This window comes from Tachypleus tridentatus, unplaced genomic scaffold, assembly GCF_004210375.1.
Source record: "Tachypleus tridentatus isolate NWPU-2018 unplaced genomic scaffold, ASM421037v1 Hic_cluster_2, whole genome shotgun sequence".
Lineage (NCBI taxonomy): Eukaryota > Metazoa > Arthropoda > Merostomata > Xiphosura > Limulidae > Tachypleus > Tachypleus tridentatus.
The window spans coordinates 35282933-35297990 of record NW_027467782.1 but is presented as its reverse complement, the minus strand read 5'-3'; the positions used below and the strand labels follow the sequence as shown (position 1 = coordinate 35297990).

The 15058-nt window shown below is 34.5% G+C and overlaps 1 protein-coding gene across 5 annotated transcripts in view; it reads right to left on the bottom strand.

Moving 5' to 3' along the window:
- The window catches only part of LOC143242170 (uncharacterized), a 125256-nt gene extending 115537 nt beyond the window's left edge, over positions 1-9719 (bottom strand). The window contains exons 1-3 of one of the 5 annotated variants that reach the window (XR_013022503.1): positions 8684-9719; positions 2625-2762; positions 1573-1730 (exon numbers count right to left, since the gene is read on the bottom strand). Coding sequence is in view for 2 of the 5 variants with exons in the window: in XM_076485500.1 (XP_076341615.1) it covers positions 1573-1595 (23 nt within the window). In the remaining 3 variants the exon portion in view is untranslated. Of the gene's footprint in view, positions 1-1572; positions 1731-2624; positions 2924-8683 lie in introns of those variants that run through there. The other 4 variants (XM_076485500.1, XR_013022502.1, XR_013022501.1 and 1 more) reach the window with 4 other exon arrangements.
- Between the last annotated feature and the right edge of the window lie 5339 nt (positions 9720-15058).

The window sequence follows — 15058 nt, the reverse complement described above, 5'->3', positions numbered from 1 at the left end:
ATGGGGTTTCAACTCCCTTGATCTCTACCTTAAATTCATGTCTATTTAAATATAATATTAAACAATATTATTATTAATCTCTGAAAAATGTGCATAATGTTTACCCCTATGGATCCCTTCACCTCACCTGCATTCTCTCATACAGAACTGAAGAACACAGTTATTAAATACTAAAAATATGAATGATTGGACCACTTGGGCTCCTGCTCTAAATGTGCTCACACTAATACAACTTTAAATAATAGTGATACAATTGTAAAGCAAAAACATCACACAGTGTGAGAAAAAAAATCAAAATACAATAAATTTACACCTAATTATTTAAATAGCCAGAGAGTTGACAGTCAATGGTTCAAAATTGGTGCAGTGATAGATAGCTTCTGTAGCTTTGCAATAACAATGACAGGTATAGTAAATTTAATGGCAATGGAAGTCATAAAGCATCCCCACACCTGCCTCTTATGCAAGTTTGTACCTAACAAATATTTTGATCATCCGGATATTTGGAATAACTAGAAACATTAATTTCAATTAGTTTATTACTTTCATGACAACTGATTTAATCATAATTTTGATTGATTGCTAAAATAAGTATCACAAACTCTTATTTTGATTGGTTAAATGACTCAGTTCTTCTGCAAGCAGATGCATGTTAACATCACATAAGCAAAGAAATCAAGTTTTACTAATGAAGACAATTAAACTTACAATGAAAAACATTTTATAACATACAATACATAAGGCAAGACATGAACTAGTAAATGTTGTTACTAGTATATGGATGCAGGCAGTGTGTATGGGTGAGAAGTTTCACTGATCTCACAGTTCCCACTAAAGTGAATACAAACAAGTTTGATCCATAGTTCACATCCCCACAAAGATAGAATACATTTAACTGCAAGAAATATGAGGTGAAGAACATGTGAACTGCTTGTTCCAAACCTGAAAAGGAGAAGGCTGGGCCCAAATGAGGTTGAAAAGAAGAAAACTACCCAAATGAATGGGTTATTGAGAGGAGTTAAGAATGTATTTCCCCCACTGTCATGAGGAATCCTCACTCTATTGTAACTTGTAGAATCAGTGAAGTGTGGTCTATGGACTGTGAATGAGTAGAAGCAAACATTATCTAGTTATTCATAGAAAGAAGAGCACAAATTCTCATAGAGTAAAAAAAGAACTGAGGTTTGTCCAAACAAACAGGAAAGTCCTGAAATGGAAAACATGATTTAGAGCAATGAAGTGGACACTGTGTGGAAGAATATTAAATAGTGGATTATGAAGAGAAAATGGTTAAGCACAAAATCAATAATTTTGAAAAATAAAATAATTATATGTTACTAGTAGTAATAATATGCAACTTACAAACAATCTACACCTAAACATACCGAGTGAAATTACTAATAATGAACTAACAAAGCCATGAAATCTGTCGAGACCACAAAGTATGTAAGATTAATGTACTTGCGAAATGATTAAATGTATCTGGTAATAACACAATTAATAATCAACATCTCATTTATAATTCGTTTAAAATAACTTAGGTGATAAAGAACATATAAATATCTAACTTACCAAAATCCATACATTAATGACATGAAATACTCAATTCTCCCATGTGTAAATAAGAGTAAAGCCACACAAATGACATCTGAGTCACAACTACCACAGGTATATCAACCAGATTTGAGGTATGGTAAAGTTTATCAACATGTACCAGTCCCCTGGTAGAACTGGTATCAACAGAAACAAAAGTATGAGAAGAACAATCCTCTCCCAAAGCAAACAACTTGGAAGCATGAAAAGTAGTGGAAAACTAAAACTCTTGAAATGGTGTGGAATATGACAGGCTAAAATAAAAAGTGTTAAAAACAAAGAAAAACAGAGTCCAAATGTCTTCTTATTGATTACATTCTTACTTAGAAACGTTGTTTTACTGAAAAGAAGAAGAAATCACTGGCTAAACCCATGAATCTAATTTCCTGAGAATTAAAGTCCGTATATAACTTTTAACTAAATTCCTGGGAAATCTTACCAGTAGCATGTTCAGCTGTAATGGGAATTTCTATAGTCAATACACTGATCATATATTACTGCAGCAGTAATTTGGTTTATCAACATATTAGATACCCAGAGCTCTCATAAATGTGAACAAATGATCTCAATGTAAGGCTCAGGGAAAAGAGGAAAAATACCAAAGACAGGAATTTTGTTTCTTTTGTTGTTGTGGTTTTACTTCTGAAAATATTTTTGACTATTTGAAAGCTGTAGGAATATTCTTCTATGACATCATATGTTTATTCTGGTTTATCAAGTGCAGTAAGTAATAATTAACTGATTGAAATCCAAATTATTTATTAGATAAAAATTCATATTGACCAAAAAATATAGAATTTAAACTTTTTATAATTGAAATAAAAGATATAAACCCTTAACAGAATTAGATTTATCTACATTAATTTTCTAAAAGATACAACTGAAGATGGACATTTAAACTCTTAAAATGCTTCAGTAGTCTAACGCTAATAATGCAAACACAGAAAACCATACAGTTGATTTAAAAAACCTTTATACTTTATGTTATTAACAGATAATAGATACATAGATAAAAAAATAAACTACATTACCTTCATCTCTCAAGTCTACATAAATACTCTTCTTTTCACTCTTATTTTCAACATCATCGTGGGAAAACTTGCATTTGTCACCTTTCTTACACTGTTCTTACTTATAAAAAACATACAGTACAGATTCAGGATCAGTTCCTGAAATTAAAATAGTTATATCACCTTTCTGCAAGAGATGAATATAACTGAACTGTAGCCATGTTGAGAGTAACAAGATAAAACATTTCAGTGATGTAGTGTGTGATTTATGTTGATTGATTTTGTGTTTTATGTCACAAAGCAGCTTGGCTATCTGCACCAAACATCCAGTAAAAAAGGTAAAAATAAAGTAAATGTAGTAAAATACACAAAATGAAATGAAGGTAAAACAAAACATCATTGAAAAACAGAAAAAAGTATAAATCCAATGTTGACATCTAGTCTACAATGTTAAGAGAGAAAGCAGAGTAAAAGAAGTTCTAAAGGACTTTCTATAGCAAAATGGTAATGATCATAACCCGCCAGGAAGACTAACAGGTAAGTTCAAGAACCACCGCCAGTCACCTAAAGTTGGTCTTTCCAGTCCTGGTTCTGGGTTATGTGTCATAGCAGCCATTATCAAAATGTAAAATAATAGAAGTTTTAAAAGACATTAGCAAAATCGTAATAACGAGTAGCCAAATGTCCAGTAAGAAGGTAAAAGTCAATGTAGTAAAATTTGCAAAAGTAAACGAAGGTAAAAACAAAACAGCAATTAAAAACAGAAAACTACATAAAACCGATGTTGACATCCAGTCCACAAAGTTGTAAAGAACTTCTGTAGCAGAATGGTAATGATCATAACCCGCCAGTAAGACTAACTGGCAAGTACCAGAACCACCGTCAGTCACCTGAAGTTGGTCTTTCCAGTCCTGGTTCCCGGGTTATGTGTCATTATGGCTAGTTCCAAAGGGTAAAGTAATAAAAGTTTAAAAGACATGCAGCAAAATGGGAATAACTCGCCAGGATGACTAATGGGTAGTTCAAACGGATAGTTAAAACAGCAGCGTTAGTCACCTGAAGTTGGCCTTACCAGTCCTGCGTTAAGTTATTTAATGTTCTGGCCCTTTTTCAATGTCAAATTGAACTAGAGAAAATGAAACTGTAAAAAGGGAACCACAATTAAAAAGGTGAAATGAATAAATATTCAAGACTTAAATGAGATTAAAAAGATTAATGGCCATTAAAAAACTAAAAACTTTATCAAGGTGGACAGTGTCACCATCACCAATAACACTGCCCAATGTTACAGATAAACCCTGGGAAAAAAACATGGTTAAAATAGTGCCATCGTTGAGAATCGTAACAATAGCAAGAAAGTAAAATGTGGCTGATAGTGATTTGAGTGTTACACAAACTACACACTGGTGCATCAGTTCCAGATAAAAGAAAATGATATGTTAAAAAACTGTGACCAATGCGTAGTCTAGTTAGAACAACTTCCTCCTTCCGAAAGCTAGATGGCCAAAGCCCAATATAGGGTTTTATTTGAAAAAGCTTGTTGTCGCATTGTTCACTCCAAGTAGACTGCCAGCTGGCATGGAGCCGAGCCTTGAATACAAAACCATAGTTCATGTATGGAATAGGCACAGTGATGATAGTGCCAGAGCAGATAGATTAAGCTGCCCTGTCTGCAAGCTCGTTCCCGTGAATACCAACATGGCCTGGTATCCAGAAAAACTGGATAGAAGTAGCAGTTAATGAGAAATTGGCCAGTCGGTTTTGAATATCAGTGAGAACAGGGTATGAGGCAACGTGTAGCAATTCCAGGGCCAGTATAGAACTTAGCAAATAAGTATAAATGGTGCAGTTGGAGTACTGCTCAGCTGCAATATGATTCAGGGCAAGAGATATTGCATACAGTTCAGCAGTGAACACAGAAGCTGTAGAAGGGATTCTACAAGCAACTACTGAACCACGGCAAACCATAGCAGAGCCCACTGAATTACCTGATTTGGAAGCATCTGAGAATGGGAACGGAATGATTGTTTGAAAAATGTTCATTAAATAAATGACGGTACTTCCAAGCTGGAGTATCTGCCTTTTTCAAATGACTGAAAGAAAGGTAACATTTGGGGGCTGTAATAAGCAATGGTGGGATGGGCTGACCTGTGGAATCTGCAATATTATCCAATTAAGCCAGGATGCGAAGGTCAAATGGAGCAATGGCAGATCATCTGTTCTGAAAAAGTACAGCCCACCGAGGAAGGAAAACACACACCCAGGTGGGATGCTTTGGTAGGGAATGAAGTTTTGAATAATATAGTAAAGATAGTTGCAAATGGCAAAAGTGCAGAGAAGGTTCATGAGATTCAATGTATAAGCTTTGAACTGGAGAGGTGCGGAATGCTCCAGTGCAGAGTCGAAGTCCTTGGTGATGAATGGGGTATAGCATCTTCAAAGCTGAGGGTCTGGCAGAGCCACAGACCACTGATCCATAGTTGAATTTTGATTGAATAAGAGCACGATATACCTTTAACATAGAACATCGATCTGCTCCCCAACTGGAAGGAGAGAGGACACGGAGGATGTTCAGCAGTCTTGTCCATTTGACCCGTAGCTGCTTTAAGTGTGGTATAAAGGTCAGCTTATGGTCAAAGATAAGCCCCAAGAACTTGGTCTCAGGGACCACTGGCAGCAAAACTTCACCGATATGAAGTACAGGATCAGGGTGAAGTTGTGGAATAAAGTGCAGCAGCATATGTCTGAGATGGAGTGGTGGGCAGCAATTTCCGAGCCTCAGGATAACTAATGTTATGAGTCGTTTTCAAACGCTGCACCTCTTTTTCCTCCAACCATTTTGGGCAAGAACGAAAGAAGGAAGGGTGAGAACCATTGCAGTTGACGCAATTTGGGTCCATGTCACATTCATAGGCATTGTGGTCCTTGCCACCATAATGAGCACATGTCAGGGAACCACAACATGATGTCTTTGAGTGGCCGAACCTCTGACACTGGAAACATGGGAGAGGGTTTGAAATGAATGACCTTACCCTGCAAATTAGATAACCTGCCTTGATGATGGCAGGTGCACGTGATGATGTAAATGTCAAAACAAGGGTATCTGTTGGCAGTGTAACTCCATCTTTGCAAGTGGAGATGCGCCTCACTGCAGAAACTCCTTGAGCGGAGAGCCCAGCAAGAATCTCTGACTCGGGGACATTCTTCATATCCCTCAACAATAACTCCTCGTGATGAATTCAAGGTAGTATGGGGTGTAACCTCAATAGGTATATCTCCAATTGCCGTTGAATTCAAGAGGAGTTCACTGTGGTGGGATGTGGGTGTTTCAACCAATATGTCTCCAGATCGAAGCTTCTTTACTGACTTTGGAGAGCCAGCAAGACCCTCTAGTCCCTTCTGAATTAAAAATGGGGATAATTGCCCTAAAGGTTTTTCTGAAAGAAAATGTAATATAAGAAAATGAGGTTCATGTGTTACAGATGTTGAAGATAGCTGCTCAAAGTCTTCAAGACGTGGTCGCTTACCTATTGACTGTTTTCTCACTATTTTATTTAAATTTTTCGAAGGAGGATCCATAGGAAAAAAGAAAAATTTTGGTACCCACTGACCCCACCCACCATGGAGCCCTACGAGGGGATGCACTACAAAGTCATGCAAGGACAATGCCAGGGTTTCATAAGCACTATACCCAAACACCAGCATCAGGCGCAATGTCCACAACACCTGTTGAGAACTACCAACACTGGTACTTTGTTGACTCTAGCCCAAGTGAACCAGCCAATTGACCCAAGGGGGGACCACCCAAAGGCCGCCCGCTGACAGGAATTCAAGGCTAAAGTGGTGTGTTAGGGTTGGACCCCTCAACCACCAGGATCCTCTCCTCCCCTTCACGGGTCACCATGCACGGCAAACACGTGGATGTTTACATCCAAGAGAAGGTAACCAGACAGAACAGAACCTTTCCTGGGAGGTTCCCTCACCACGTACAGGAATCTACACCGAGGGGATGATTTCCATAAAGTAGACTTTTATCTCTTGTTTTTTTCACCTTAAGAATATCAGTGACTTAACTGTTGAAAAACACACAAAAATTATGAAAACTAATTTAATATTAAAGATAGCTATGTACAGTATAAGAATTCATGCTTTCAGTTAATATGTACACAATACTTGCACCACACACTTGTTACATAAGTTGTTTTAATTTTTAAAGTTATAAAAACAGATAAAATGTACAAACATACATTTTTAAAATGTATAAAAATAACATTCATTAAAGTTACAGTAATATAATAGTTTATGCTTTTTGTTTGGAATGAGTTTTAGCTATGTAAACAATTTCATTGTACTTATAAAGCCAATTATTGTTAGTTAATCACAATTATCTACCTGATTTATGTCTAAGTGTTATAATTGCAGAACTCAGATGCAATAAAACTATTTCTTTTCAACCACTCCAAAAGCAAATATTTAACTCTCACTGATAAAGAATAAATATTTATAATTACAAGTTGTACATTAGTACAATTTTAGTGCCAGACCTTAAAAAATAATGAAAAATAAATATTTAGAACTTTAAATGGGTGAAATTGTAAACCTGATGTTCCACACTTTAGAAATTATTTTATATATGACTAATGCTAAAAAATTCCTAACTTATGTAAGGATTTCAATGTCAGGGAAATGTATCTCTAAAAGTAGAAAGCAAAGAGGTTCCATCTTTAAACACATTTAAGACTACATGTCAAGAGCAATATTAATATGGTAGAATACATCATGATGTATTTCAGTTTCTTTATAATACATAAGGTATAAAAACCATAATAATTCTGGAAAGTATTTTAACTTTTTCTTTAATAACTCAGTTTGAAAGATTCAATTTATGTTATTTGCTATTTCTAAGAAATAAAATCTTAAAAACCTTTATGACCTACTTAGACAGCCAGATCATTGACGTATCCAAAGATTATCTGTATTAATAACATTTTATGTAGTAATTCTTAAAAGTCTTCAGTTAACTATAAAATCCTATGTTTTTTAGTACTATGAAACCTCACATTGACATATTCTCCTGCTCATTTTACACCACTTCAAAACAAGCAAAAGCAATAATGGGGAAAAAAAAATCAAAATTTTTGTATTTATATGTTTACAAAAACATGCCATATCAACATGTAGGGAGAGGTTAAGTGATTAACAATATATCATGTATTTCGTGATGACAAGAAACCAACTTGAAGTAAAAATGTATTTCAGAACAACTGTTGCAATCCCCTTCTTTGTTAATCTGAAGATGACCTAAGAAGGTCAAAACATTGTTTTCAGTTTTATTTTGGTATAACCATTTGTCCTGACATACATATCATGTACTTGTTATGTTGAAAGTCATACAACAATGGGAATATACAAATTTCAGAATTTCTTGCTCACACTCTCTATCAAATTACATAGAAATAACTTATGGGAAAGCTTGTCTAATCTAGCATTTGTATTAGGTAAAAATAAAATAATAAACCTTTATACTCCATACACAAATTATACTGCACAACAATTTTTTTAAATTGTTTGCTTCCTGAAAAGGTTTTGCTGATTGTGACAGGTATCTGGTGGGTATGCACAAATATAGTTTTGGTTTTGCTTCATAACGTAGAAACTTTGAGAAATAGACAGTTAACTGTTTACTGGCAATAACTTATTTAATTGCGTTTATGTTTCTAATACGCTATTAAGTTCAACATAATTAAAAGTGTTTTGCTCCTGATTTTTGTTTGTATTCAATGTCCTGTGCATCACGTTGCAGTGTCCAACAGTAGTCAGCAAGCATTGACAAATTCCAGTTGCCCTGATGTTGTTTTCACATTGTAGCAAAACTGAAGATTTCAATGAAACTGTACGTAATGAGCAAATGTGGACGTGATTTTCGTGATTTGCAGCCAAAAATCTATAAGAAACACCCAACAGTGTTTAAGAAGTAAAAACTTTGTTGTGCAGTGTTATCTAACATTAACTTCATTCTCCACAAGCAAGGAAAGGTGATAGAAAAAAACCTATTTCATAATATAAAGAGTAGTATTTACCTTTCTGTGTTATTACAGATTTGAATGTCAAGTTCAGGTCCACAAATTCCTTCCTACTTGTTGATCTACCTGAGGTAATGTGAGTAGAGTGTGATTACTCTTCTACTACCAACAATTTGTTTGAACCTTTGTATCAATAACTTTAATAAACATGGCTTACTATTTCATTGATTAAGTAAACAAATTATGCATTACAAAGATAATTAGAGTTTTAAAATATTCAAAACATATTATCTAATATATGTTCATTAAAAATAAAGAAAATGTGACAGCTGTTAAGATAAAAACTACACTTTATGAATTTGACTTTAATGCAATACTTTCAAGATAACTATATGGAAGTATTATTTTACAAAGCCTTTCATACTGTTTTTCTTCCTACTTTCCTGCAGACAATGTTGATGATAATTATGAAATTACAAAGTATTAAAGACATGTTAAAAGGCCATCACAAAATTTTGCAGTTTCAAACACTGGTAAAAGTTAAGGTAGCCTTGGATACCTGGTTGGACTAATATTTTGAATGCTAATGCACTGTCTTCTCATGAAGTTTATAAGAACTGACCACACCTTTTCAGCATGATATTAATGTAGTAAAATGAGACAAATAACACCCAGAATTTGCCTTTACCAGACCCAACTTAAATACATCTGATCTATTTAGGATGTGTGTGTGTGTGTGAGTGTGTGTGTTGGTGTGCATCACCACTGAATATACCCCAAATCAGTCATTTTCTGACCTCAACAAAGTATTTGGTTATTTCAAAAACAGATTTCATACACTAGCCAAAGAACACTATTAAAAAACAGAAACAAGAAACAGTCTCATCTTTGCCTTACACACCATCTCATGTGCACCAGACAAAACAATATCACCAAACAAGAAGCATAACAATGTAATTGAAAAAACAATTAGTCAACATGACGATAATCCATCATTACTACATGATCTGTGTGAGGAAATTAGTTACTCACACAATCAGCAGAACTTCACAAGTAGCATGGAAATTTCTAAGGCAGACAGAAAGCTGTCTTCTTTATGTCATTTTATTTATGAAAATAATCAACTTGTGTGTCCAATTATTGCTATCTTCAATATTCAGTAATCAAAAATTAATCTTTTTAGAGGCAGTTCACATCTTGATTATTTTCATAAAATTAATTGAATACTTTGCATGAAACAAACTGATGTAATCAATTCTCATAGGTATACAATTGTATTTCATTCTGAGTAAGACATTTTGAAATTTAACCATGAATCTTGCAACAATAAGTTATTTTTTGATCTGGCCTTACGCTGAGCAATATAAATCTAAATCAGATAGTCAAAGTGAGACAAACTTTCTCTGGCAAAATTTGTTGCATATTATTGGCATATGAGAAAAATTTTGTATCGTCAGATTTAATTGTATTTCCAGTCATGTTCATAAGATCATCTCGATCTCTTGGAAGTAATGTAGTGCAAAGAATCCTTAATCCTGCCATGCAGAATGCAAGCAATCAACTGTTCTTTTTAAGAGCACTGAAACTTGATGCTTTTCATAGAACTTCTTGATTTGGAAAGTTTAATGTTGTTGTGGATTCAATACCAAATTGAATCGGCATTGCTCCTGTGCCATGTTGAAACACCACAACAATGTCTTGCTTTTACACTTCAATTCTTGGATTATCTGCATCATTCATTCAGTGTCACAAACTCTATGGGATCCTCAGAAGTACTGCTAGGCATTTCATCTTCATCACTCTCCAGTGGAATAGATGAATCAGTGCTTCCTTTTCTCTTTCTTCATACTTTTAATTTACCTTGCAGCTCTTTCACACCTGCTTTTTGTGCCATTTTGTGCCATTAACAACAAAGGCACCATATATAAATATACTCTTTAAAAAAAGAAAGGCAAAAGGGATATTTTTGTTATTTTAAAGAGAAATATATGTAATAACGTTACAAGCTCAGAGTATGTGATGTTACACGTGTTAAGGCACTGATTGTCAGACCAAAATGACAATAAAAGTTGTGCACTTTGAAAACGGAGGAAAACATCGGATTTTCGCCAAAACGCATGCGTATCCAATAAATTTGTTTGAGAGATCTGCAAAAACGGCTCGTTTGGGTTGAGAAAATATTTTACATAGAAGAGCGAACGTTTCGACCTTCTTCGGTCATCGTCAGGTTCACAAAGAAAGAGGTAACTGACCGAAAGCTACCTGAGTGTCGGAATGTAGAGGGCGGTATTAGATGTTTGAATATATAATTTATTTATTTTATTATATTAATATAGCACCATCAAAAGGCTATGGAATCGTCACCAACAACATGGATCAACTCGTGACCGTCCACGATCTGGCAGACCTCGTGTGACCACGCCCGCACAGGATCACTACATCCGGTTACGTCACCTTCGGGATAGGACCACCACTGCGACGTCTACTGCTTCAACAGTCCTTTTGCACATTCGAGGGAATCTTACGGCTCAACGATACGTCGACGAGATTCTAAAACCCCATGTGCAACCCATCATGGTGAACTTCAATGACGTTTTTCAACATGACAACGCCCGTCCTCACACATCCCGACTCACCACTGTCTTCTTGAGACACCACAACATCAACGTTCTTCCCTGGCCCTCCAGATCACCACATTTAAGCCCCATCGAACATCTTTGGGACGAGTTGGACCGACGTCTGCGACGGCGACAACCTCAATCGCAGACTCTACCTCAGCTTGCAGCAGCTTTGCAGGCTGAGTGGTCAGCCATTCCACAGGATGTGATTTGTCATCTCATCGCTTCCATGGGCAGGAGATGCCAAACAGTTTTTGATGCTCACGGGGGGCATACTCGTTATTGACGTTGAGTGACGTTAAACTTCAACTAGTGAGCGTGGACTTCGCCTTTGCAGACTTTGGATGTTCAGCAGTGACTGTGCAAAGTTTCACACATGTCACACAGAACTACCCGGAATAAACTTGTTAACAATATGTCTTATATTCTGCCTTTTGCGTTTCTTTTTTTGAAGACTATATGTTTTGAATCCCATTAGAAAATAATAGTGGTGTAAAGGTTTAAAATTATTTAAGTATGATTATTTACACACATTGAAAAACCTTCAGTAGTCTAATGTATTTGATTGAGGTGAAAAAAGCTAAAAGAATTAGGAATCGTTATTTTAGAGAAATTTATAACTTGAAAACAAGAAGGCTATTTTAACATTGATATAAGATTTTGATGTGGGCTACCATTGTATTTAATAGCTTATAAGGCTCACTGGCATACAACAACTACAGTAGTGGTTGGAATACTATTGATGTAAGTAGTTTGTTATTACAACAGTTTTTTATAATATGAAGTTTGTGAATGCTAACTTAGACAAGGTATTCACTCCATAACAACTGTTATACAAGTGTTCATTGTCTGTTCTCTAGTAGGACAGAGGTAAGTCTTTGAATTTATAATGCTAAAGTCAGGGTTTTGATTCCCCTTGGTGGACACAGCAGATAGCCCGTTGTTGCTTTGCTATAACAAAACAAACACATTCTGTCTGATATGTCTAGAATATTATCTACCATCCACTTACCGTATTGTCTGACTGAAATTATATATGAATGAAATCATTAGATCATTAATGCATGTAATAAACCTTTGAAGTCCAAAGTACATGTAGTTTTTAAATTAATTAATGCATTCAGAGGGAGATTTTAAGTTTCTAACTTGTTATATTATATTCTTAAAGTTTATTTGTAATTTTTCTCTATTTTTTTTCACACAACTATTTAAAAGTTATTATATTTTATTAGAATATCTCTCCTTTATGATTGAACCTTTTTACATTTATTATTCATGTAAAATAATAACATTTGGTCAATCTAGAATCTCGTAAAGCTGAAAAAATATATATCTGAGACAGCTCATATCATTATGTTTTCATCATCAACTTTGAGGGTTATTTTTAGGAGTCACAAGACGATGAAAAAATTCCGTACATATAAAAAATTTGCTAATGTGTTCATGGGCTATGTAGCAGTGGTAGTGGATTTATCAAGTGGAAGCTGACGTATGCTCTCCATAGAGAGCCATTGTGTGGGTTTTCTGTACATTAAAACACAGCTGGCTACAGTACAATGTTTTATCACATTAGACAGGACTTAGTGTACAAACAGTACTGGTATGTATTTTTTTTTCTGGTCATAATCAGCTATGTTTTTTGAGTGGTTGTGATACATGCTTTATTAAATAGTGGGGTTTAACTACATTGCTTTATTAGGTAATTATAGCCTTTAGGTGTTAATTATCATCCCTATCTGGTAAAACATAACAGAAGTGATCATGTTGTATATTTTGTTATTCAGTGAGGTATGAGTTTAGTGCATCATGTAGTCATAGAATTTGATTTTGGACCTTTTGAGATGTAAATGCAGTGTTTTGTTATCATGAAAATTGTAGTCAAAAATAGTAATATCAAGACGTTTTCAAACATTTGTTAACTTTTCATACAATTGTTGTCTTCAGTAATTTTTACTCGTGAAAAAATTTAAAGGAACTCAGCATTAACAGTTTTTATACCCCTATAAAAGTGTTTCTTGTGCATAACATCAAGGTCATAAAAGCAAGAATTTGTTTATCCTTTTTAATACTACTAAAATACTAGGGTATAAACATTTGATAATTTTTTAGATTTTATAATGTTATTAAAACTTTTAATTACTTTTCCATTATCTACAATTTTTACCCTCTTGTAAGTTACAAAAAAACAATGTGCTCATTACCTTTGAAGGATTTTCAAAATGACAGGGTTTATAATTTTGTTGTTTTCTGACAATAATTATATTTGCTCAGGCTGCAAGCTAAGAAGTGATGTACTAAATTAATTTTAGTTCTCCTATATTGGGTTTATGAAGAACACTTGATTATGAGTTCTAATAAAAATTGCTAGGTTTATCAGCAGCTTTATTTAAAACCTCCAGATACCTACCTTGTAGCTTAATAATGGAAAATGTCACTACCACAGCAGCTTCTTGGATATAAAATATGGCAATTGTCAGTCAGGTCTTCAAAGAAATCTATGCAGTCTTGATAACATTCTGTAAGCCCTGACATAATGTGATTGGGATTAACTTGTTGCCACTTGCTGGTAATATCAGCAGCAGGTTACCAAAGAGATGTATTGTTCTTAGTATACATATACAGTAAATGCCATTGAAATAATGGACTTTGTGTAATTTCAGATTACTGTACCTATTTGAGCAGCTGTTTTATACAGGGTGAAATTCTAATGCAGGGTTAAGAATGTAAAAGAACAGACCAACATTTACTATTATGTAGTATATATAGCTGCAAATCTACAATATGACTTAAATGAGTCTTACATATTATAAATGATCGAATCTGATTGTAAGCACTTGCCTGTAATGGCAAATTCATTGCTTCTGACTTTAACCCTCTGTTTTTAGAAATATTTCTTGAGATGTCTCTGAACCAAATAGTTTAGAAATAGAAGATATTTTATTTTTACCTAAAACATTGGATGAATTTTATTTCTTAAAAAAGTTATAGAAATTGCTATTTAAGAGATGTTTTCTTGTAGGAAAGACAAATAAAAAGTTCACTAACATAAGTTTCAGTACTAAATGATAAAGAGAAACAACAAACAAACATGCAAATCAGTAACATATTGTAATGATGCTAGGAAAACACTAGGTAAAAAAAATCAATTAAAACAAACAAAATATAGGAGTTTAAGAGTGTTTACAAGAGAATAACTTATTGTTTAATTTTAAAAGTATAATAAAGAGAACAGACTACTAATATTCATCACTGGTAAACTCACTTACCATTTCAAACAATACAATAGTCTTCTTCCACTAGATGGTTCGTGTTTAACCTTCCAGTCCTCTTTACCTCAAAATTAATATCTGTAATGTTAAACATCTTTTTTCTTGATCATTTAATGGGAGTGTGTACAAAGAGAGCATACTCATATCAAGAATTTCAACTTACATTCTTAGTCCAGTGAATAATGTCACTCCATGACCTTTGTTCACTGACAGCATTGGTCATGAAACATTGGTCAGACTTGCAGGGGTCAATTATCTGTTATAGCCGTTCGGTTACTCCCGAAGGACAAGGCGCTGAGGTCATGGTAGCATTGCAAAACTGGATCAAGTAATAGACAATTTACCGACTTTGTTCGGTGAAGTACTCGTGTAATGTGCGTTCTGATTACTGATTTACAGCATATAATGTTCATTTCACAACGTTCACACAATGTTACATAACAACGTTGATTATTCGCTATGAAGTGACTGCATTTTGACGATTTCATAACAGCGTTATGGTATGACGTGACCAAATCACAACCAAATTGTGGCAACACATGACG